Genomic DNA, 24,859 nt, shown 5'->3' on the forward strand with positions numbered 1-24,859 from the left:
GTAGTTTATTTAATCTCCTTAAACACATTTACTTGTTGAAAAATGTTTAGCAATATGTACATTATAAATAAACTTTCAAAAAGTCTTCACTAAATTCTAAAATTAAGCTTATCTAAAGTTGTCACTTTTTAGTGGATAATTTTTATTAGAAATACTTGTAAATTTGATTAAAAGAGGTACAATTATATAAATGCTAATATCAGTATTTCCTCATAAAAATAAATTTTAAAAATTGAATGATTACTTTTAGATTATATGTATGAATATGGTAAATATAAATAATAACACTTAAATAGTAGTCTATTCTTTAAAATAGTAACAACTGTTCAATGTTGTTAATTGAGCAGAAATATGTTATATTTTTATTTCTAGCTTTTTCTCTCTTCTGGTTCATTATTAGGTGACATCCATGATAATCTCTCTTCATAAAATTTTATAACAACTTGTGGACATTTAACATTTGCTTGCTTAGCTGGCACTAAATCAGCTTCATCTGTACCAACCCATTTCATTAAAAACATAAGAGGACCTAAAAATAAGTTAGTTTGAATTATTGACATATTTTTCATTTTGATTTTGAAGAAATACCTGATGTATCAGTAGCGCCAATAATTTTTTCAGGTTCTAAACCCCTATCAAAACCATGTGACTTTTTATCGTCTAATTTAAATTTTTTACTGCTTTTGGAATCAAGAGTTGGAGTACCTGTGCTTTTCCTTTTCTTACTTCGTTCAGCTTCTTTTGCTGCTCTATCTGCTTCAAAGGCCTTAATAAGACTAGGACAATCCAAATTACCTGAAAGAAATAGTTTTACATAAAATAATAACTACTATTTAATATAAAATCTATTGTTGGGTAATTTTTGTATATTACTTTCAGGCTCCCAGGTATTATCCTTATCATCATAACCTATCCATTTCAATAAATATTCCTTTACTCCACTTTTTATGCGACAATCAATTATTTTTTCCACAACATACTCTTCTGCAGGTTCATCTGGTTCAGAACTAGAAGAAGTCTTCTTTGAGGTCATATTTTTCAATTTGTTTACAATATTCAATCACTCTTCAGATTTAAAATCGCGGGAAAATCGATATAACCTTAAATTGGAGGTGTATGGTGGATTTTTAAATATATAGTAAAATGCTCATGCTATTTATAATAAAAATGCAATTATACTTCATAAATGATTTATTTCATAAAACTAGAAAATTTTGTTAAAATAATATATAACACATACATATCTTATTCGGTCCGCTGAAATTAATTCATTCTCTAGGTATGTCAATCTAGTGAAATTGCAGTAATAATTGTAAATACATGTTAATGAGCTCACATAATAAAATAGCAATGATTTTTAGAAATAATTATTTTCAATTTAAAAAGTTCCTGTTAATATAATTTTCCTTATGCATTAAATACTACAAGAATAGCAACATTTTCATATATAAATAAGATATTACACTATTACAAAATTGCTTTATTACCTTTCATATAAAAAAAAACTTTGGAGTACCAATCTATCCAAATAACACTAAATTAAAAATCCTTAGAAAAATAACTACACGGTACTTAAGAAACAGCTGGAACGTTAATTTTCCTTATTTTCATTGGTATTTTGTATTGGTGGGTGCCACCGAAGTCTACCTTCATAAAATTTTATAACTACTTGAGGACATTTTATGTTTGCCTGTTTAGCCGGTACTAGATCTGCTTCATCTGTACCATGCCATTTCATTAAAAACATTAATTGTCCTAAAACAAAATAAAATAAATGTTTAACAATAACTATACGGGAACTTCTTACCTGGACTATCAGTAGCTCCAATAATTGTATCGGGTTCAAGGCCTCTATCAAATCCTACACACTTTTTCTCATCTGCTTTCTTTTTTTTTGGTAATTTGCTATCATTTTCTTGAGTGGTTGAGTTCTGTCTCTTTCTTGATTCATTTTCTTTTTGTTTTTTTGCCTTTTTGGCTTCGTAAGCTGCTATTAACCCAGGACAGTCTAAATTTTCTTCTGGCTCCCAAGTATTATCTTTATCGTCATAACCAATCCATTTCAGATAGTATTCTTTCACACCATGTTCATTAATTCTACTGTCTATAATTTTTTCAACAACATACTCTTCTGGAGCGGTAGGTTCTGTTGGTGTTGGAGTTGGACTGCTTCTCTTACTCATAATTGCTAAACAATACAAATGCGATTTATTTTTATTCAGTTTGAATATACTTCATTCGTATTTTGGAAATGGATTTTATTTAATAACTTATTTGTTTGGTTTAACCCACCTTAAATATAAAGTTTTCATGCAAATACGAGAGTAACAAAAGCTTTCTCAAGTCAAGCTGCTGATAGTGGTTTAACACGCTTCCTAGAGATGGCACTTATCTGAATGGAATTTGTATAACTGATTTTTTTCTAGGCTAGGAAGGTATTCTACCAACAAATTATTATTTAAAAATTTAGAAATGCAACATTATTTAATCTAATTATTTTATTTTTAAATCGTATAATGTTATTATACATGATTATTATTGTTATTTTATTATGCAATTCTTTCATATAAATTAATTATTTATAATTTTAATATAAACATTTTTGGTAGATAGCGGTCACTGTTATATCTTGACTTTATAGTCGATTTTTAATAGCGTTGGGAACTATCGACTGGAAACGACTATAGACTATTTAGTGATTGACTACTCTTGACTATCAACTGCTTCTTTAGCTATTTTTGGTTCGACTGATTTTATTATTTTTTACTATCGACTGTTTCAAACTGTACTTTTAGTTACTTTCGATCTAACTCTCTCGATTATTATTCAATTATCAAAAGTTCTTTCGTAAGATCTTAAAAACTAAATTTAAATTTGAAAGGTTCCATAAATTATACCGATTCCAAACGATTTGAAAAGTTGAAAATTTGAAAGTTTTTACAGTAGCAGTTGCTAAATTTTGTAAACAATATTAACGGTAAACAGTATTCATACTAAATATTTCTAATAAATTAATTTTCTGATAGAAAAACTCTTCTTTAACATACAACAATTTATTTCCATGGGCATTAAAAATAAAGAAGAAATACGTATAATGATATATCCCTGTAACTTATCGTACGGTTGGAACAAATATGCCCACAGAATACAGAAATAGAAGACTCTATATCCTATGAAATATGCCCATTCTAATAAAATATAACAGTCCTTAGTTTTTGAACTATCGACTGTTTCGACTATTTTCAGTCGATAGTTCCCAACGTTAATTCATAATAAAATTAAGTTGGTAACACAATACAAAGGATTATGAAAGATTTTTACAATATTTTGTGGTTGGGAATATAGAAAAAGTTGGCAAGTTCTTTTATGAAAAGACGCTTGTCTCTAGCTGCACGGAGTAGATATTTAAACACCTAAAATGACAAAACAAGGTGGAGTTATAGCTTTTGTTAAAGGACTGTACTATGACGAATTTAAGTGGTACGCCTGAATATTATAACTAAGTAAGGTTAAGTGAAGTTTTTTTTTTGCGTAGGGCTTTAGTAAAAAGCATTGGAATATTCGCTCTTGGTATAAGAATAGCTCAAGAATGTCAGGGAATTGAACTAGTGCCGTCCCAGGTTTAAGAGATATATATATTATTATTTAATTGTAAATTGCATATGTAGTTTAAATTAAAGTGTTTTATCAATATGGAAAAAGGTGTTTTTGTTAAAACATTAATTATTTCATTTGCTTTAAATTGCTGTCTTTGTGATCGCATATCCCCAAATTTTGTTTATATTTTAACCGACGACCAAGACTTGATGCTAAATGGCTTGGTAAGTTTTTTTGTACAATTGAACTTATCACCATTATGACTGTTTTAGATGTCCATGAAAAAATCTTTAAGCCTTATAGCTGATAGGGGGAAATTTTTCTTGAATGCGGTAAGGATGTATTTCTAAATAGTTGGTTTAATTTTTTTATTATCCAGTAAACATGTAGTTTTGATCTTATTTTTTGTAATTTCTAAAGGTTTCTTTTTTAAACATGTTTATGACGAAAAGTGCAACATAATTAGCTACAAATTTTAATTATCATGTATTAACATGATTAGGTTAATATTTATGCAGTATGCTTTTTGCAGTTTGTAAATACACCACTTTGTTGTCCAAGCCGAAGTACAATCTTAACTGGGAAGTTTGCTCATAATTTAGGGGTTGTCAATAACTCAGTATCAGGAAATTGCAACAGTGAACAATGGCAAATAAATCATGAGCCTTATTCTATAGCAGCTCTCCTTCAAAGTCATGCCAATTACACTACATTTTATGCTGGAAAATATTTAAATCAGGTAGGTGGTATATTTACTTAGATCAAATATTTCTTAATTTTTAAATATTTCATGTTTCAGTATGGATCAAAATTTTCAGGTGGTACTAGTCATGTACCCAAAGGGTATGATTGGTGGATTGGTCTAAAAGGGAATTCAAAATATTACAATTACACGTTATCAGTAAATGGTACTGCTGTCAAAATACATAATCTTTATTTAACTGATTTGCTGGTAAGTATCATATAATGAGGAGGATTAAAGTAACTTTTTCTTGAATATATCCTCTAAATGTATTATCTTAGCATATTCATTATTTGTTCTAGAAGCAATTGTTTATATCTGAAAATTATTTTAGTATCTCTATACTTGAATTTGTGCAATTTTTGAAATTCTCCTATCTTTACATCATACTGAGTGCATTTAAGCTTCAACAAACTGTGGCATTAACACTAAATATTAAGGACTATATAGGCTATTGTGCATTATCATAAGGTCACAATAATTCTTTAAGTTTTTTTGACTTTTTTCCATACTATACTTGATAATACATATAAAAGTACTGAGATCACAACTGATTTTTTATCAATATGATATGTTAATCTTTAATAAATTAATAATTCCAACTGGATTTGATGTCTATTTTAAAATTAAACAAGAAAATTAATAGGCATGATGGCAGTAACAAAGAATTACTGAAACTTGTGATTGATATTTGACCACAATTTATTAAGTTAATCATGTTTCTCTCATAACTTAGTAAGGGAATACTATAAAAATGATGCATTACTGAAACTAGTTTTTACAGTAAAACTTTTACAACATAAGATCAGCAATGTATATTATTATTACATTACATTCAATTACTACACCAGTGAATGTTATAACAAAGTATTATAAGTTAGTTTTCTGTATATATATATAAAAATATATATAAATATATACTCTGTTTTAACATAAAAACATATTATGTTATATATATATGTACAGTCGAACATAGAGCCTCCGCCTTTTTTGAAGTCGATTAACAATTTCGAAATTGTTATTAATTGTTAATAAGGAAGTCAAATAGGTAAATTATTTTTTACTATTTAGAGTTGTATGTATATTAAAGGAATGTACTTACAATTAATCAATTAACTATTGATTTTTCAAAATTTACATCTATAAAGTAATAATTACTGGTTGCTTGGTTTGGGCGTATTTTATTTTATTAGAATTTATTTGTAGCGCCTATTATATGAACACTTTAGATTTAAAAAATAAAATTTAAGTGTGCCAATTTTAAGGCCGCCACGTGCCCCAGTTTTCCTCAAAAAGGGGGACAAATTTGTCGCTAAGCCGATTAATATATAGAAGAGAGGATATATAGGTTAAAATAATTACTTGTGTTTAGATTACAAGTGCCATTATATTTATACCAAAGTTCCCATCAAAGGCCATCAGGTATCTATATATACCAAAATGTTCTTAACACAAGGGCTGAAAAATTCCGGACGTAACAAAGAAAACGTTTTTGTTTGTTCAAAATTGGCATTATTCATCAATGCAAAACCCCATCAAGAGCCATACAATAATTCCAGCGCCGCTCTAAAATTTTAATACCACTTTTGTAGAACGATGTATCTTTTGCCTCAAAATAAGCTTGTCACCAGTTGCTGCCTACTCACATGACGATGGTTTTGATTCTGGAGTGAAGTGATGGATCCATGTTTCATCCATTCTTACATATCGACGCAAAAATTCCGGTTTGTTACGGTTAAACATAACCAAACACAGAATCATCAACACGTTCTTATTTTCGGCCAATTGCGAGTAAACGCGGCACCCACTTTAAATATAGCTTTCTCATAGTCAAATGCTCATATAATATAAAACCAACACGCTCTTTTGATAACTTTACGATTTCGCTAATTCACGCAACTTCACTTTTCGATAATTCAAAACGATTTTGTTGATATTTTTGATGTTATCGGTATTACGACCTCATTTGGATGTCCACTGGGTTCTGCATCACTGGTGCCTCTACAACTACGTATGAAGTCAGTAAACCAAAGTTTTATAATTGTTTCTGATGGAGCGGAGTCCCTATAACACTTTTCAAGCCATTGCTTCGCTTGAGGGGCATTTTTTTCCATCAAGAAGCTGTGTAAAATTAAAACACGAAATTGTTTTTGATCCATTGTTTTCAAAATAACAAAAGTAGTGTCACTCTTAGCACAATAAAATAAAACAACAAACTTATGAGTAGAATATCATGAAATTTCTTTTGAAGGTTTTTACTAACTGAAAAAGCAGCGATTGCAATAAAACTAGCGCCATCTATGTGTTAGACCTGGGACTTTTCAGCCAATGTGCTAACAGAAATAAACTACCAATTTTTTTCTTTTTTTTCTTTATTAGAATTTTCTTCTTTAATTACAAATTTCTTCATTAGAATTTTTCTTTATCGATTTATTATTTCATAATTACTTCATAAATTTTGATGATCGTTCACAATACACAACTCTCAAGTATTTAGGAAATCACGATATTACACATATGTGTCATTCTTATTCTAGCGTTTTAAAAGTTTAAAAAAGTGTTACGCTATCTGTTGCAAAGGTACATTATATGGGAAGTCCTAGAAATATTCCAGGCAAGTGTTTCTATGGTGTAGTGGTAAAGTTTTGTGGGTGTTCATCTTGTTGACCTAACTGGTGATGCTCTCTCGATGATTCTGTTGTGGCCAGTCTTCATAAGGTTCGGCCTGGTATCGCTCCCCTTGATGGCGACTTAGTTACAGATAGTCATCGTAGTGGCTTCCTGGGTGATGCTCCCCCTGGTGATAGTTCGATGGTGGGCACTTATCGTAGTTTTCTGACTAGTACCCCCTTGTTGGTAATTGATCTTCTCAATGTTCCGTATTCTGAGACCAGTTCGAGGGTTCCTGTGCCGCAACCCAATGACATGTATCTTATAGGGGCTCTTGAGGCCTTATGCTGGGGTAGACTGGTCCGTTGGAGAGTCTCGGACTGCGATATGTGTCCGGATGGACGCCTACCCGGTCGCCTGGCCGACCGGCCTCGGGCGTCGATGTATCACCGACTGGAGCTCCTCGACCTGTCTGGTATGTGTCGTTGATTGGTAGACCTCGGGCTGCGGCCGCTGCGCTGGTTGGTTTCTTCTCAGCAGTCTTTTGAGTAATGGTGTACCTGTAATGGGTTGATTGGTCCCTGGTCGCAGTTGCTGCATCGCCTGGCATCTTTCGATCAACGATTGGCTGATTGGTACATCGCGGACTGGGGCCACGGCACCACATGGTGTTCTTCGATCGTCGGCGTACCTGGGATGGACTGATTTGTCTCCGGTTGTAGTAGCGGCATCATCTGGCGTCTCTCGATCGATGGCGTACCTGCGGGTTGGCACGTCGCGGACTGAGGCGATTGCATTACATGGCGTTCTGCAATTGTTGGCGTACCTGCTGGTGGGCACGCCACAGGCGGAGGTGGATTTTCTTCTTCCCCTTGTACCGCTAGCTAGTGTCCCCATTGGTGGCCTACCGGTTGGCGTCTTGTGCGTTTTCCGCCATCTTGGTTCACTAGTTGCACCGGTTAGCGTTCCTCAATTTGTTGGTTGACTTTATGACGACTCAACTCTTCTTGCTCTCTAGACTGCTGACCCGCTCGTCGGCGTCTCTCCTCCGTTCGCTCGTGCTGGCGACGTCTTGTTACTTCGTACTTTATTCTGCTTCCTTTCAGCTGATTTTCCCTGATCTTTTTCTCATCGGTTGAGAGTCACTGGGAGACCTCGACCTCGTGGTAGTTTTGCTACCTCGGCTACGCTACCGTCTTCTTTTGTCTTTCCTGGGTTTTTCTCGGATGGCTGGGCGTTTCATCGTGGTGTTCTTGAAATCCATTATGACGCGTTGTTCACTATCCTATTTCTGATTTGTTAGAAAAGGATTTTACAAACCTGGTTTGGTGAAGGTGATTGGATAATTAAAATGCTGGGTCCAATTGAGTCGCTCTGTATTTACACTTTTCAACCGACTTAGTCAAAGCCACAACACAGAATGAATCAAGACGGCGGGATCTCCATCCCGTCCGGGTGGCTTTGACACGAACATGCGCTTATAATTTTATATTTTTAGATAACTACACTAAAATCTACTTATGCAACCATATATACATGATGCCGTCACATGTAGGCGCTGCCACTTAATTGTTTATATATCCAACATACTATAAATAGTTAAATTATAAAATAATTAACTTTAAAAGTTATTTGTGGAATTTCTCTCCAAAAGAAATATTCCTTGTTGGAATGGAAAAAATGTCAGGGCAGTTTCATTTCTTAAACCCCTAGCTGCTTAACAGTAGTTGGTTTTTACAATTTTGGTTAATCTCAATAATATATTTATATCTGTTGTCACACAACATAAACATTATGTTTAATATTTCAGGCCAATTACAGTTTGAGTTTCCTGAATCAAAAATCTGTGATAGATAAGCCATTTTTTATGATGGTTGCTCCTCCAGCTAGCCATGCTCCTTTTATTCCACCCAAAAGATATATCAATAAATTTTCTTCCGTTGGTGTAGTGACAAACCCATCATTTAACTACACCTCAAATAATGTAGGAAATATTACAACAGTTTATAAATCATTTCCTTACTGAATGTATTTTTTAGAAACACTGGATAGTGCAAATGCCACCTGTCAGTTTACCAAAGAATATTACGATATTGGACAATATACAGAGGCGAAGACTTCAGACTTTACTAGCTGTTGATGATCTCGTGGAGAGAGTTGTACTTCAATTAAAAAAGCTCAAATTATTTCACAAAACTTATTTTATTATAAATTCGGATAACGGATATCATATAGGTTATTTATTTTTTTGATAAACTTAAATTTCGCCTTTTTTGTTTTGTTTTTCTTAATGTCACATTTTATATGTTGGGTCTGGGAAAAAGTTTGGTGAATTACTTTTGTTTAGGTGAATTACAATTTTATGATGGTGTGAAACTCATTTAGTTTCAATCAAACATGCCCCACTTTTGTCGACAAGTTACTGGAAAATAGTTTTTGTTGTTCTGGAAACTTCCAGGAACAAATTCTGCATAGATCAGGGTTGATAGATGATGCTATGCGGTAAATGCATCAAAAAATTGCCATGTAATTTAACGGAATTTTTGACGGGTCACCAAAAATTGTCATGATGTAAGATAACAAATAATCATCTCATATTATTTAATTGTAGTTGTCTTCTTTGAATTACCTGTGTAATTTCTCTAGTTGTCTATAATTGTGTTTTGGACCAACTAGAAGTAGCTAATGCTAGATGATTCTCATGCAGTCTCATTATACGCTATACACATAGCATCATCTTTATCGGTTTTTTCAGTGATAAACGCTCACCAACCATTATTGGTTACTGCAGGTGCTATAAACGCGATATAAAAACAACTCGATTTCATTCTGGTCTAGCAGGTGACTGTAGATATTCATGTATATAGGTTTCTTGCAATTAACTTAGATGTATGTATGTATGTAAATGTATGTATGTATGTATGTATCGAGGTTTCTTTTTGTATCCAGCATTGTGAAAGTGGTTCAACAATTTTGTGAATAACACCTATACTATAATTTAGCTACTACCGAAGGGAAATAGGTTCACCATGTACAGCACACATTTTTCGCAAGCCAGCACACAGCACAATATATATATATATATATATATATATTTATATATATATAATCTTTATAATCCATTTCAATTCTAGGTCAGTTTGGTCAACCTTGGGATAAACGTCAGCCTTATGAGGCAGATACCAGAGTTCCGCTGTTAATAAGTGGACCTGGTGTCCCAAAAAGGATTCTGGAACCTTATCCTGTGTCTTCAGTGGATATTGCTCCTACTATTCTTCATTTAGCTGGTATTAAAACTGATCAAATTATGGATGGAAACAGTTTCAAAAAGCAGCTATTTAATAAACGAAATGTTGTTACCCTTAAGTATATATTTTTGGAATATTGGGGTGAAGGTGAAGATAAAATGGCAGAAAGAGGATGCCCGTGGAAATATGACTCTAATGTAACTGTAAGTTGAAGTTTTATTTAATATACTAAGTTATTTAATAAGTTTTGCCGTTCGATATGAGAGCTCGATAAGTTTTATTATAGAATGTATTTATTCTATTCCATGTAGACTCTACTCTAAACTTAATAGTAAAGCAATATATCAAGCAAATATTTTATTAAACATAAAACTTTTTGAATAGCCACCGTTGAAGGTGATTCGTATTCCTCCTTTTTCTTTTAATTTTGCTTTCTCAATTCTAGATATCTAAATAGTCGATGTGTTGTTTTTGGACCGGCGTAAATGAATTCAAAGGCAATTTAGGAATGCTTAATTGTTACAAAAAAGTATACAATATATAGATATATTTAAGGGGTCAACCACCTCATAGATTTCCGCTTTTCCAAAACTTTATTTTGGGCCTTTTTTATCTTTCCGGGAAATAAACTGCAGGTTTTGGGTAAACAAACCTCTCATTAGTTTACATGACAATCACCATAATGATTATCAAGTTACTTTTTGGTTTCAAAAATATTTTTTCCACTAATATAATATCTAACAGGTCAATTGAAGTCCCCGGCCTACCATAGTAAACCACAACTTTTGGCAAAATTAGTTTTTTTATTCAACATAATTCCCTTCAAGGGTGATACACTGATTATAGTGACCCTTCAACTTTTCGATACCATTTTTGTAATACGATGTGTCTTTTGCATCAAAATAGGCCTCAGTTTCGTCGATCACTTCTTCATTTGACGAAAATTTCTTCCCAGCGAGCATTCTCTTGAGATCTGAGAACAGGAAATAGTCGCTGGGGGCCAGATCTGGAGAGTACGGTGGATGAGGAAGCAATTCGAAGCCCATTTAATGGATTTTTGACACGGTGCATTGTCTTGGTGAAGTAGCACTTTGTTTTTCTTCAAATGCGGCCGTTTTCGGTCCACCCTTCAAACGGTCCAATAACGCTATGTAGTAGTCGCTGTTGATGGTCCTTCCTTTTTCAAGGTAGTCAGTGAAAATTATTCCATGCACATCTCAAAATACAGACGCCTTAACCTTGCCAGTCCACTGTCGCGTTTTCCACGCTTTGGAGCGGGTTCATCGTGTGCTGTCCACTTGGATGACTGTCGATTGGACTTCAGTGAAATGATGGAGCTATGTTTCATTCATTGTCACATATCGATGAAAAAACTCGGGTTTATTCCACTCGATTATCATCAAACATTGCTCCGAATCATGAACTCATCGTTGTTTTCGGTCAAAAGAGCTTGCGCGGCATCCATTTTGAACAGAGCTTTCTCATACCCAAATATTCATGAATGGTATGATGTACACATTCAGTTGATATATTTAGAGTGTCTGCTTTCTATTCAATTTCAATTTACGGCCATTCAAAATAATTTTGTGGATTTTTTAAATGTTTTCGGTGGTAACAATCTCTTTTGGGCGTCCACTACATTCACCGTCTTCGGTGCTCATTTTACCACGTCTAGATTTAGCATACCAATCCTTGATGGTAGATTTTCCTGGGGCAGTGTCCGGAAACTCGGCATCAAGCCAAGTTTTTGCTTCAACTGTATTTTTTCCCTTCAAAATGGAATATTTTATCAAGACGCAAAATTCCTCCATTTTTTCCACAATAACAAAAGTTGCGTCACTCAAAATGCTATAATTCACAAACTAATGATCCGACAGTTTTCAAATTTATACACGCATCTTTTGGGGGTTATCGCTAATTAAAAAACATATGGATTTAATTCTAGTAGCGCCATCTATGTCTGAGTCTGCGTATTTTTCAATTGACCTGTTAAGTCATTATTCTGGGTCATTAATTAATTGTTAACCAACTTTCAAATGATACATTGGATATAATTATATTTGTTGTAGATAGTGAATTAAATATTTTTTCATGTTATAGGGATGTACCATAAGCAGTTGGTGTAAATGTCAAGATAGCAGAAATAATACCTATACCTGTGTTATTGATTTTCGTGGAGAGTTAAGGTTTAAATTTTGTCGTTTTTTGGATAATCAGGTAAAACAATGTTTTTTTTATTATGAAATTTCAGATGTTAATTTTTCACTAATGTATTTTTAGAATTTTGTGGAAGCTTACAATTTGTCGTCGGATCCTTATGAATTGCGCAATGTTTATACATACCTGGATATAGATTTGATTAAATTTTATCACAATATTTTAAATAATTTCGAACATTGTGTGGGTAAATCTTGCAAGGCTTTGTGATATTGGTTGTCTTTCTTTATTATAGAAAGTTTCTTGTGACTAATAAGTGATATTTTTAGTCTGTAATTGTTATATTTCCTGCTTTTGTAATGAATGTAGCTAAATAGTAATATAATCTAATAGATTTAATATTAGATACTTAATTTGAAGATGTAATGGTTTTAAATTAATGGTTTTAATATAAAAAATCATGTTTATCTATATGTTTATGTGATCTCATAATTCTTATAAGAATAATTTTATTATTTTTAGATATAAATATAAGCAATGCATGTTAATTACTGTTAGAGCCAATTTTGTAGAATCGATTTGTTGAAGGTGTTTGGACAATTAAAACATTGGATTCAACTGAATTGCTCTCTATTTATTTTTACAAACTCGGTTAAAGCCACAGCACCGAATGAATCGAGATGGCAGTATCTCGTTTTACGAATCACTTATGATTCGGGACGGGAGGGAATTAATACACCACTTATGGCCTTGGAACAAAAGAGAAACTTTATTTTGATCCCTGGTAATTTATACCCACTCGATACAAGTCATAGCGCCCTCTATTAAATTTCCTTCCTCTTTTCTATACTGGCTCTTGTATCGAGACTGGTCATATATTTAACACTTCCCTTCAATTTAAATGTACTAAATAACTTAACCTAATTAAGATTGTAAACAAAAATTACAAAAGTACATTTAAATTGCCAGAACAAAACTATTACATTGTACATACAAATTTGTTTTAACTTAGGACTATTCTATTTTTACATGGTTAGAATTTAATTTTAATTAATAATTTAATCAAATAAATCTACACAATTATGTGATAAACAAAGGTAACAGTCAGTTTTCTACTTAAAAACAATTTTCTCTTTGAACAATCATAGAAATAGTCGACAAAACACTGTCAACAATTTAATATCGATTATATAGTTTGTTCTTGAGCTGTCAAACATACACATGTATTTCTCTTCGAATGAATTTCTTCCATGCCTTTGGGTTGTTTTTATCAAATGGCATGAATCCATTAAAACTTCCTAGTTGGTTACCATACCAGTCTTCATAACTTGCTCCTTCAAGTCCACTTCCGCCTTACATTAGTTCATGGTCTTCTGGCATCATTGAGGTATCATACTAATTGGTCATCACTGCAGTCATGAGCTTTCTTCTGTTCTTTATCTCTATACTCCAAATCAATTATTAATGGATGTTCACTTTTGTTTTTTCTTTTCTTTTAACATTCTTCACAGTTCCCTTTGTTTTATTCTTATTTTCGTCTAGACCATCAGAATCAAATCCTAATATGTTTGTTATTTCCATTACTATCAGATTCATTAACACTCTATTTCCAACTCGAAATCAGAATCTTTTTAATATAACCCAGAACTATCTAAGTGCTCTTGAATGCTTTTTTTTCATCATCACTCAAGTTCTTGTTTTCTTCTTCTTGTTGGAAAACTATATGCATCGGTTTACTCACAGATTCTTCTTAATTTTTTATATTCGCCTTATATTACTCTATATATTTTCTAAACGGTATATCTTTAATTATTTGTTCACTATTATCCATATTGAAGTTGACTTCCATTGGCGTACCAAATTGATCTGTTTAGATGCGATCTTCTACGTAGAATTCCTCAAGCAGTCGTTAAATTATATGTTTTTGATGAATCTTCATCTTTTCTATCGCGCTCTTTTTCCATTCCAATAAATTGTTTAGCATCATAAAGACTTTCCATTAAATCCACTATACGCTCTTCATGTCATTTTATTAATGCATCATCATTGAGTACTACTGAATAATTACTACCTTTCGTGACTAGACAAGAGTCATTATCTTATCTCTGCAAATGTAGTGTACCCGAACAATGTTTGATTTAATTGTTGGTATCTTGTTTAGTTCGTATACAGAACTAAATTTAATTATTTAGTAATGTCCTATTTAATCTTTCCGCTTTTCCATTACTTTGCGTTGAATGGGCTATTGCTATATTCTAAATGAATCCCCTTTTTCCTACAATAATAGCTTTACTCCATGTTGTCTTTCTAATTCATTAATATATTGTTTGAAATTCTCTTCAGCTTCATTTTCTGTCTTAAGGATTTTTACTCTGGTAAAATGGGACAAATCATCTAGTATTTTCTATCCTTCCTATTATAAATATCTTCCTCCATCTTCAGATATTGGGTTTATTAGCCTATAAATATCCGAATGAATTAACTCTTCGATTGCACTTGTTCTCGTCTCCTTACAGTAGAAAGGGCTCTGGTTGCTTTAGCTTCTACACACATAGAACAAGGTTTATCCATCTTCTTAAGTCCCAATTGAATGGATATTTATATCAAAATTCTAATGCTTTCTAACTGAACTCTTCTTCATTGGGTTCAATAGCCTTTCATTTTACCTGTAATTCTGTTGGACCCCTTTTTCTAGTTTTCAATATTTCTCTGGTCTTTGCAACTGACACATGGTTGATTTTCTAAACTCTTCTCCATTACTAATTGCTACATTGATTGCAATGTTTCTTTATCCTACCGATAATTATGTTGGACCCCATGTTACTCGTTTACTAGTGTTTCACTGATTGTTATAAATTATACACGTGGTTGATTTTCTTAACTGTTGATTATTTCATTACTAATTACTACATTGATTACAATGTTTCCTTCTATCCTACTGATAATTCTGTTCGATCCCATGTTACTAGTTTACTAGTGCTTCACTGATCCTTGTATATTACACACGTGATTGATTTTCCAAACTCTTGATTACTCCATAAATATTTACTAGATTGATTACAATCTTTCCTCCTATCCTACTGATAATTCTGTTGGATCTCATGTTACTAGTTTACTAGTGCTTCACTGATAGATGTATATTATACACGTGATTGATTTTCCAACCTCTTGATTACTCCATTACTATTTACTACATTGATTACAATCTTTCCTTCTACCATACTGATAACTCAAGATCACATGTTTCTAGTTTTTTGGTGTTCCTTCTGATGGTCATTGATCTTTGAGTGCTCTAGTGCTCTGAAATTCATTTCCGGCTGTTGCATACAGCCATCTTGTTACTTCCATTTTCCTTCGTGTATATATAATTATATACTCGATACAAGTCACAGCGCCCTCTATTAACTTTCCTTCCTCTTTTCTATACTGGCTCTTGTATCGACACAGGTCATATATTTAACATCTCGATCCCGTCCGGCTTTGAAGGAGTAGGACAGATTATGCGCATGCGGCAATTCCATCATTACATTCAGTTGTACGTATTCTAGGAATACCTGCCAAGAAAAAGAGGACGGAGTAGGACCGATTATGCGTATGCGGCAATTCCATCATTACAGTCAGTTAAACGTGTTCTCTTTGACACGGGCATACGCCGTGGCCCCTAATACATTTTTGTTTTTAGATAACTACGCTAACATCTACTTTTGCAACCATATGAGGTCGTTACATGTCGTAAGAACATGAGGCCGTTACATACAATTCTTTTAGTTTCCATGTGTTCTTGTTCTTCCATGTAGTTTATTTTATAACTTCTGTGAAGTCAATTTTGTACGTTTTGTCTAAATTGCAGTTAATGCCTTCGGTGAAGTCCAACCGCTAGAATTCATTTTAATTTCTCTGAATGGCCTAGTGCATTCTATGCTTCTGTTATTTTTCTTACGAACCTGATAATTTACGTCTTGCTCCGATAGCTCGAACAGAAGTTCAGAGGTATTATATACTTGACTTCTCTATATATTTTGATCAGACACAGCTCGAACAATAGTTCAGAGGTGCTATGTACTTAACTTCTCTATATATTTTGATCAGATAAAACTAAAGTTCAAACAGTTAAAACAGAAGTTCAGAGGTATGATGTACTTAAATTTTCTTTACACTATGAAACTTTATTACCAATACAACTTTATATATTATCCTTTTCAATGTTTATCTCAATTGAACAATCAAACTCATTTTTGCCTTGTATACTTATTATTTTCTTTACCCAACTATCAACGATTTATCCTTATTGTTTTTCTGCAAACCTTTGTTGCCTTCATTTCGATCATAAATGTTACAATATATACTATAATTTTTAAATTTACAATTCCAAAATTTTAACTTTTTCCCTGGTGTAAACATATCTAAGTGTGTTTATGTCTAGAGAATTGTTGACGAAAGTAAGTGATTTCTCAAAACGAAAAGTTGCAAATTCGGGTTAAAATCGTGCATACATTCTTTCAAAGCTAGAACCTTTAACTGATAGTAATCTGAAGCTAGATCTAAATACAATATTCATGCAACTACAATTGGCACTTTCATTTCAGATTTAAGACGGTTGTTCTGCTAACTTTTTTATGTTAATTATATAATATTCCATTCCAGGAAATCATCAATATTAAAAGAATTTGGATCAGCTTACATTAATAAAATCAAAATTTAAAAATAAAAACTTTTTGTTTTGTTTAATGCTCGATTGTTTAACTAATTTAATTATTAATTCATAGATAATTCCACAAATGAAATGTGAGTGTCTTCCCTTAAAGAACATATTTTATTTAAATCATTTGCTATATTATATATTTATAACAAAATATGAAGTGTACAATTACTGTATTTTAAATATCAGTAGTAATATTTTCAATATTATTATCAATTTAGACTACCGTTTTGATTTACTCCCAAAATATTTTAAATATACTGAACTAAACTACCCAATTTAAGGTTTTGTTTTATGTTCATTTATTCAAATTATTCACACATTTATATTGTCTGTTGTCTTAGGTCTAAAGTTGAATTAAAATTCATTAACTTAATAGTATATTACACCACAACGACCGAAAGTTGAATTTTCGGCCCTGCTCGTCATGATTCCCGAGGCAAAGCCCGAGACCGAGGACCGAGATTTTAACTTTTGGCCGGTGTAGTGTATACGATTTTTTTCATAGCCGGTCGAAAGTACCTTATTAATTTAACTTTAAATTTTGATGAGTATGTTTTTGATGCCTGCCCCCGACATCAATAGACTTCTTCGGCAACGTATCTATATTTATTATCAATCGCGCTTTTGCATCAAAATTTCGTATAACATCTTCCTCGTCCGTGGATTCATTAGATGATAACGTATTGTTTATTTTTCTGGATTATTGAATTGAGTGACGACAAAACAATATTGATGATTATTTTTAAGGTTAGAGCATAGAAAGGTTAGAGGTAGCAACGTTAATGACAGTGGTAAATAATTTGTTGTAACTACAGAATAAATAGTTCCTAATTATGAGTATAAATACGCATAAGAAATTCTTTCTTCCCGCCTTTATAGAGGGCGCGGGTGTACTTCTTACAGGGAGTAAATGTTTAACTTTTTTCCCTGTTCTTAGGGACGAAAGTACGTATTTTCGACGGTGGCATGAAAAAAAATTTTCAAGAATGTTATTACTGCAGTTCAATGTTGAATGAAAATTTTGCAATCTTGCTCTTTATAACATTTCCGTCGTTTGAAGGTAAATCTGCTCTTTGAAAAACTGCTATTTGGACGTTTATTATTCAGTATTTATATTCAAAATGTATCATGCTAATTAAAAATGCATTGACATTAACCAAAAATACATAATGTTCACGGGGAATATTATCATTATGCAACAATTGGGCTTCATTTAATTAAATTTAAACCTTTGACCCTCTCCTTCGCCTATTTTTCGGAAATTTATAATACTTAATTTGAAATATATATTATATAGCAATTAAATTATTACTTAATTTTGCTGAAATTATTTAGCGACTAATCACACTATTCTGTTAATTACGTACTTTAATGAATTATGTTTTATTTTTAAATTGAGTCGTCATAATTGATATTTCTGTTGATTGCATATTATTTAAGGTATATTAACATATTACTAAAGTCTCTTCTTTCTAATTTTGACATGAGATTTAAAATAGTAATCTTGGATGTTAAAGATATCTCAATTCCTAATTTTTGCCTTATTTTATACTAATTTTGTCTGATTTAATAACAATGGTTGCTTTACCCCTACCTGCATCTTTATCATGGAAGATCTTCAAAATATTCTTCCAATATGTCTGCTTATGTGTGAACTCTGTTGGTTCTTCCTTCTTCTTGTGTCTATGTAAATTTGTATAACAGTTGATGTGATAATTTAGTACCTCTATAGTTTTTCTATTTTCTATTCTTTTCTATTTCTATACTCGAAACAAAATACTAATTAGTTTTAATCCAAACTCATGTGGATTCACTATTTATATCACCAAACCAATGTTGTCTAGTATTCTCTCGCCTTACTAATTTTTGTACATCCGTAGGGATGTCCATCTTACTTGTGTCAATCATGTGTAATTTTGTTGATGACGTTGATGTAATATTAATGCTTGTTCTTGCTACTGCCATTGTTGACGTCTTATATAGTGACTACATGATTGATTTTGTAACTACTTGATTTTGTTTATGAACAGCTTGTTTGTTTATGTGGCCCGTTTGAGTTTTGCTTATTGATAGCCTCTTTGTTGACATTCGCTATATTGGCATCATGTGTAATTCTTTTGTTAATTCTGATTGTTAATATATATATTGGTGTAGCCTATTTGTGGATTTCTTGTACGCTATGCAACATATTTGTGGCATAGTTGTCTAGTTGGCGACCAAGTTACTGGTCTCCGCTAGTGGTGGCACTCTGATTGCAGACGCCCATTAGGTTGGCATGGCTGTTTCTGCTGTTCTCGGTGTTAATGGTCTAATTGTAGACATCCATCTTGTCGGCCCGGAAGTTATTACTCATTCTAATTTTTTATATTTTTATTTATAATTTTTTATTATTTAATTAATACATTGTTACTAGTCGTTTCCGTTAATCTACAATTTGTCTTTATAAGAACTTAAATCTAGGTATATAACTAAAAGGACCCATCTGCCCTACCTCAGTCTCTGGTGAAATAATGTTTATTCATGTCACTGCTGAATTTTTTTAATATATTGTTAGAACCGATTGTGTAGAATCGATTTGGTGAAGGTGTTTGGGCAATTAAAACACTGGATTCAACTGAGTCACTCTCCATTTATTTCTACAAACATATCGGTCAAAGCCCCAAGACAGAATGAATCAAGATGGTGGGATCTTCATCCTGTTCGGATTGCATTAGTACGAGCATGCGCCGTAGCGTTTATTATAATTTACAGGAAACTACTTAATATCGACTATGCAACCATATATACATCATCAGAGGATGTCAGATGTAGGCGCACTCACCCAATTATTTATATATCCAACAATATGCACCTCACTACACAACACTATACAAAATCAGTTGGTTTGATTCTTTTGAGTCTGTATCCTGTTCTGGTGGTATCCAAAAGTTGTAATATTGCAATATTCGTATGAGAATGAAGTCTTTCCTCATGTCCCCTTGCAATTCTCTTGATTTCTTGGCTGACTGTGGGTATCCGAAGGTCTCGATGTAGGTAATTAGTCCTATAGTATTTGGGTGTACCCACAATACCTCTCAGGACTTTGTTCTGAAAAATGTGTATTTTATTTATGTTACTCTTTGCAGAACATCCCCATAATTGAACCCCGTTTGCCCATATGGGTTTCAGTGTTTGCTTATATAATAGCAATTTATTATGTACTGATAATTGTGATTTTCTTCCAATTAGCCAGTACATTTTCCTCTCCTCTCCTCTTCCTCTCCTTTCAATTCCAGTTCTTTTATTTTCTTCTTTATACGTTTCTTCCAGCGAAGTTTTGCATCGAGATTCATTCCGAGATATTTAGCGCTGTTGCTATATGGAATGATAGTATTATTTAATGTTATTGCTGCTTGTATGGTCTGTTTATAGGTAAACTGCACATGTACAGATTTACTTTCATTAATTCTTATTTTCCAAGTTTGTGTCCAATTATTTATATTGTCACTTGCCTGTTATAATTTTCGTGAGGCTTCTTCACTATTGTCTCCGACAGCTATACTCGCCGTATCATCAGCAAATGTAGCTATCGTAATATTTTCCATTTGTGATATATCAAAAATGTAGAGTAGATAAAGCATTGGTCCCAGTACACTTCCTTGTGGTACACCTGCTTTAGCTTCTTTTATTGTAGAGTAAGCTTCTTCTTGTTTGACTCGAAATGTTCTGGTTGTATTCTGATGTATTCTGTAGTTTATGAAAAAGGCTTCCATGTCAAACCTTATCGCTTAGGCTTCTGCTACATCTAAGAATATAGCTGAGCATACTTTTTTACTTTCGTAAGATTTTTCAATAACATCTGTTATTCTGTGGATCTGGTCAATTGTTGAGTGTTTGTTAATAAACCCAAACTGGTGTGTTGGTATTAGGTTTTTTCTCTCTATGATCGGTTTTATTCTTTTCAACAGGAGTTTTTCAAAAACCTTAGATATTGCTAGCATCAGTGATATAGGTCTATAGGCTTTTATTTCTTTTGCTGACTTTCCAGGTTTTGGGATCATTATAATTTCCGTAATCTTCCAAATGTCTGGGACATGTTTTAATGTAAATGCTGCATTGATCAAGTTGGTGAGTTGTATAATTCCCTTTCTTGGTAGATTTCTAGGTTTCAAGATTTAATTGTTCAGTTGTCTTGAGGGGTACATTTAGTTGAATTCGTTTGTTCAATTCTTCAGCAAATCCTTCCCAGTCTGTTCTCTTGTTTGTTAACGTTGGGCTTCTTTCCATTCTTATTATATTTTCGCTCAACGTCAGAATCACTGGCGTATGATCTGAACTTAGCTCAAAATTTTCTTCGACTTTTATATAGTTGGATGTTATGTTTCTTACTATGAAGAAATCTAACAGGTCTCGGGTTTTCTCTTGATCAGTCGGCCAATAAGTTGGTTTTCCAGTTAACACGTAACTACATCTTAGTTCAGCAGCTGCTTTATGCAGTTCATTGTCTTTAGTTGTTGTCATATTGTAACCTTGTATCGGCTTGATTTAATAGTTACTGCTGTTACCTGATTTTCTGCTGTACTGAGCCCGGGTTCTTGATGGTGGGAAATGTTCTTTTTTTATTATTATTACACTTCCTCCTCTTGCGGTGTTAGCTGGATGTATGGTATGATAAAATGTATATCCTCTACATTTTATAAAGGATTCTTTTGTTAAATAGGTTTCTGATATTAGGCAAATATCTATTTTTTGTATATCTAGGAATACCCGTAGGGTAGCGTGATGTTGCTGGATTCCATTAGCATTCCAAATTGCTATTCGGATATCTTTATTTGCCATTTCGGGTTTTTGGGGCCACATGCCTAATGTTTTTCATTTCTAGTTTTTCAATCTTTTCGGAAAAATATTCGATCATTTTTTCTTGTCTGTCCAGCTTTCCTATTAGTTTAAGTAGTAATTCGTTGGTGGTTGTTTTATATTCCTTTGTGTATCTTTGGCTATTTTGACTGATATTTTGGGCATAAGTCATTTCAACATTAACGTTGTTATATTTTTTCGGTTGTTTCTTTTCACTTATTGTCTCTTGAAGTTTAACTTGAGCTACTCTATTTCTCCTCTCTTGTAGTGTTTTAGCAACTACACATCCTCTATAACTTGCCGGATTCTTTGAGTTTTCTGCACTCTGGTGATATATTTACCTGAACATTTTACACATCTAGGTACTCTTCTGCAGAATTTCTGTGTGTGTCCATGCAATTGGCATCTTTTGCATTGCGGTATTAAGTTCGATTTTTTTTCCGACCCCTAAAATTCTTTTAATACCAAAAATGTTTTTTCTTGTGGACTAAAATTTCTCCTTTGTTATTTTTGGTCTTTTCTTTTTAAATTTTTTTTTTAATACTTCGCATTTAAGCATTTAAGCCCATTTTGTTTTAGTTCTGCGATAATTTTTCCAGTTTTAGCTGTTGATGGAAGCCCTCTTGCCATAACTTTGATGTATCTGGTTTGTCTGTCTTCATAAGAGTGCCATTGCAATTTTAGCAACTCTATACAATCTATTATTTTTGTGAATATTGTACGACATTCGGCGTTCAGTTTTATTTGTCCATTGTTTAGTACCGTTGCTTTGAATACTATACAGTTGGGCCTCAGTATTTCGTAAAGTAAGTTAAAGTTAGTAACATTAGTTACGATAATTGGGGGTGGCCTGGGCATTCTAATTTCTTTATTTTGTTCATTATATTGTTTTATTTTTATTTTCTGTGGTGAAGATCCTGGGGAATTATTTGCTTTTCTTTTTTTATTTTAACCGTTATCCAGCTTACTTTTTCTGCAATTCTTCTTCATCTGTTTCATATGTAACAATTGGACTACTTTTGTTAACTTACTGGTTTATCGTTGTTTAATCCTTGACCTCAGAGCTTTGTTTATTTAGTTGTAGCTGGAGGGCATTTATTTGTTTTTGCATATTGGTTAGTGCAATTTCAAGACGCTCCCGCGCCGACTTTTTGTTCATTTACGCATTGTAGAGTGCCTGTTCGTTCTGGGTTCTAGTTGTATTGACTAGATTCAAAACTGCTGATACGCCTGATGTCCATATTTCCATTTTATCTGTTTTTTGTGCAGTGTTCTTCTCCATATTTTTTTACGTATTGTTGAAATAATATTGTTATTTTTATGTTTCAAATTATCCTACTTTGTATTTGTGGTCCAGATGTTGAGTTTTCGACCCTTAACGTTTTATGGCATTTTGCATTTATTTTCTACTGTACTGACCTTTTTTCCTATCGCACCTTCACTTTTTTACCAGTCTTTAAAATGTTATTATTAGACTTTTTTTAACGCCGCATTTGTGACACAGATGTTGCACTTTTGTTTCGTTTCACTGACCGTCTCTCCGAACACGTTTTTACTCCGTGAAGTCAAACGTCGACTACTCACTCTAATAATGCCCTGATTTCAAAAGTCTATCTGATTGCCATGCATGCTGTTGCCCTCGTGTTGGTAGACTGACTGCATACATTTATCTGGTTGCAATGAATGCTGCTGTCCCCATGTTACTGGCCTGCCTGCAGATATTCACCTGGTTAGTTTGGCTGTGGGTGTTCGCTGGAGCGCTTAATGGCAGATGTTCGTCTTGTCAACTTATGTGTTAATACTCACTTTAATCGTCGGCTGATAGACTATCTATATTGGTTGTGGTTGCCTCTGTGATGGTGACCTGACTGTAGATCCTCTATCTGATTATATCTGATATCTACTATCGGCTATGTTGAAGGCCCGATGGCGGACAAACTTTTTGTTCACCTGACTCCATGTATCCTCTGTGATGGAGGATTGGCTGCCGGCATTCATGTGAATGTAGTGACTGATACTGTCGTCCGTAGAGGAAACCTGGCTGTCGACGTTCCGCCTCTCTTGTGGTGGCCACCGGTTGGTTGACTGCTCTTGCTGACTGCCTCTTTTACTGGCAGCCTTATTGTAGACGTTCTGTGAACGCTACAATGCACGCTAGTTAGGTAGGCGGCATACTTGTTGTGGACCTTTAGATTGGCGGCACGCTGGTTACGGCCCTAGGTTGGCGAGACTTATGTTGTGGATCTCTTAGGTTGGCCCCTCGAATATGCTGGATGGTGATTGCGTACCCCAGGTAGGCGGCGCGCTGGTTGCACACCCGTGAGATAAGCGGCATACTTATTGTGGAACCTTTTGGATTGGCGCTACGCATGTAACGAACCCCCCAAATTGGTTGGACTCTTGTATGAATTCCCCAAGTGGGCGGCAGACTTATTGTGGTCTTCCAGGTTGGCAGGACGGGACCCTTCAAATAGACGGCTCGCGTGTTATGGCTTCTAGGTTGGCGAGGCTCATGTCGTGGAACAATCAGGTTGGCGGGTAGTTTGTCGTGGCCTCCCAGATCCCAGGATGTCTATCTTGTTTACATATCTGATACTGAGTCTACATACTCGTAGTGAACTGACAGTGGCACCCCTCTTTTTGGTATACTTCGGACTGTCTCTCATCATGTTGGCCTAGTTGGCGCCCTTTTTGTTGACATAGCCCTTGGTTTCCCTCTTCATGCAGGACTGTTAGGTGGCGTCAATCTTTTCGGCATACCTGATGTTGTCTCTCATCATTATGAACTTGTGTAGTTCACCATGTCTGTGGCCTGCTAGTTGCGAGTTGTGGTATCCCATGTTGTTGCTCCTTATGTAGACAGCTAATTCGCTGCTGTTCCACATTATGCCGACTTGCTGGTGTACCTCATTGTCATGTCTATTGATTTGCGTAAGAAAACTTGGGGAAAACCGATGAATCAAAGAA

The 24,859-nt window shown here is 33.6% G+C and overlaps 3 protein-coding genes across 4 annotated transcripts; 1 reads left to right on the forward strand and 2 right to left on the reverse strand.

The window, feature by feature from the left end:
- Nucleotides 1-224: 224 nt before the first annotated feature.
- LOC143205866 (chromobox protein homolog 5) lies at nt 225-1,099 on the reverse strand. Its single transcript, XM_076418900.1, has 3 exons — nt 874-1,099; nt 589-795; nt 225-529 (listed from the first exon to the last, which is right to left on the reverse strand). Exons 1-3 carry the CDS (start codon nt 1,031-1,033, stop codon nt 369-371), a joined length of 528 nt encoding a protein of 175 aa, XP_076275015.1. The 5' UTR covers nt 1,034-1,099; the 3' UTR covers nt 225-368.
- Nucleotides 1,100-1,173: 74 nt separating this feature from the next.
- Nucleotides 1,174-2,431, reverse strand: LOC143205865 (chromobox protein homolog 3-like). Its single transcript, XM_076418898.1, has 3 exons — nt 2,293-2,431; nt 1,808-2,188; nt 1,174-1,755 (listed from the first exon to the last, which is right to left on the reverse strand). The coding sequence occupies exons 2-3, from the start codon at nt 2,181-2,183 to the stop codon at nt 1,592-1,594; spliced, it is 540 nt and encodes a 179-aa protein (XP_076275013.1). The 5' UTR covers nt 2,184-2,188; nt 2,293-2,431; the 3' UTR covers nt 1,174-1,591.
- Nucleotides 2,432-3,535: 1,104 nt separating this feature from the next.
- LOC143205867 (N-acetylglucosamine-6-sulfatase) lies at nt 3,536-12,977 on the forward strand. Of its 2 annotated transcripts, XM_076418901.1 has the most exons (9): nt 3,536-3,821; nt 3,870-3,929; nt 4,130-4,336; nt 4,397-4,549; nt 8,760-8,933; nt 8,989-9,184; nt 10,084-10,400; nt 12,298-12,414; nt 12,478-12,977. In XM_076418901.1, the coding sequence occupies exons 1-9, from the start codon at nt 3,693-3,695 to the stop codon at nt 12,622-12,624; spliced, it is 1,500 nt and encodes a 499-aa protein (XP_076275016.1). In that variant the 5' UTR covers nt 3,536-3,692; the 3' UTR covers nt 12,625-12,977. The 2 variants fall into 2 exon arrangements, with proteins under 2 accessions (XP_076275016.1, XP_076275017.1); XM_076418902.1 differs by lacking the exon at nt 8,760-8,933.
- The last annotated feature ends 11,882 nt before the right edge of the window (nt 12,978-24,859 follow it).

This window comes from Rhynchophorus ferrugineus, unplaced genomic scaffold, assembly GCF_030347505.1.
Source record: "Rhynchophorus ferrugineus isolate W39M unplaced genomic scaffold, kcgeb_rfMv2 rfM18, whole genome shotgun sequence".
NCBI classification, from domain to species: domain Eukaryota; kingdom Metazoa; phylum Arthropoda; class Insecta; order Coleoptera; family Curculionidae; genus Rhynchophorus; species Rhynchophorus ferrugineus.

Excerpts from the sequence above, each read along its gene's own strand:
- LOC143205866 (XM_076418900.1), bottom strand. The coding sequence starts at position 1,033 with ATGACCTCAAAGAAGACTTCTTCTAGTTCTGAACCAGATGAACCTGCA. Across the intron at positions 796-873 it reads TAATACCTGGGAGCCTGAAA|GTAATTTGGATTGTCCTAGT; the intron begins GTAATATACAAA and ends TATTTCTTTCAG. Across the intron at positions 530-588 it reads TGGCGCTACTGATACATCAG|GTCCTCTTATGTTTTTAATG; the intron begins GTATTTCTTCAA and ends ACTTATTTTTAG.
- LOC143205865 (XM_076418898.1), bottom strand. The coding sequence starts at position 2,183 with ATGAGTAAGAGAAGCAGTCCAACTCCAACACCAACAGAACCTACCGCT. Across the intron at positions 1,756-1,807 it reads TGGAGCTACTGATAGTCCAG|GACAATTAATGTTTTTAATG; the intron begins GTAAGAAGTTCC and ends ATTTTGTTTTAG.
- LOC143205867 (XM_076418901.1), top strand. The coding sequence starts at position 3,693 with ATGGAAAAAGGTGTTTTTGTTAAAACATTAATTATTTCATTTGCTTTA. Across the intron at positions 8,934-8,988 it reads TTAACTACACCTCAAATAAT|AAACACTGGATAGTGCAAAT; the intron begins GTAGGAAATATT and ends TGTATTTTTTAG. Across the intron at positions 12,415-12,477 it reads GTCGTTTTTTGGATAATCAG|AATTTTGTGGAAGCTTACAA; the intron begins GTAAAACAATGT and ends ATGTATTTTTAG.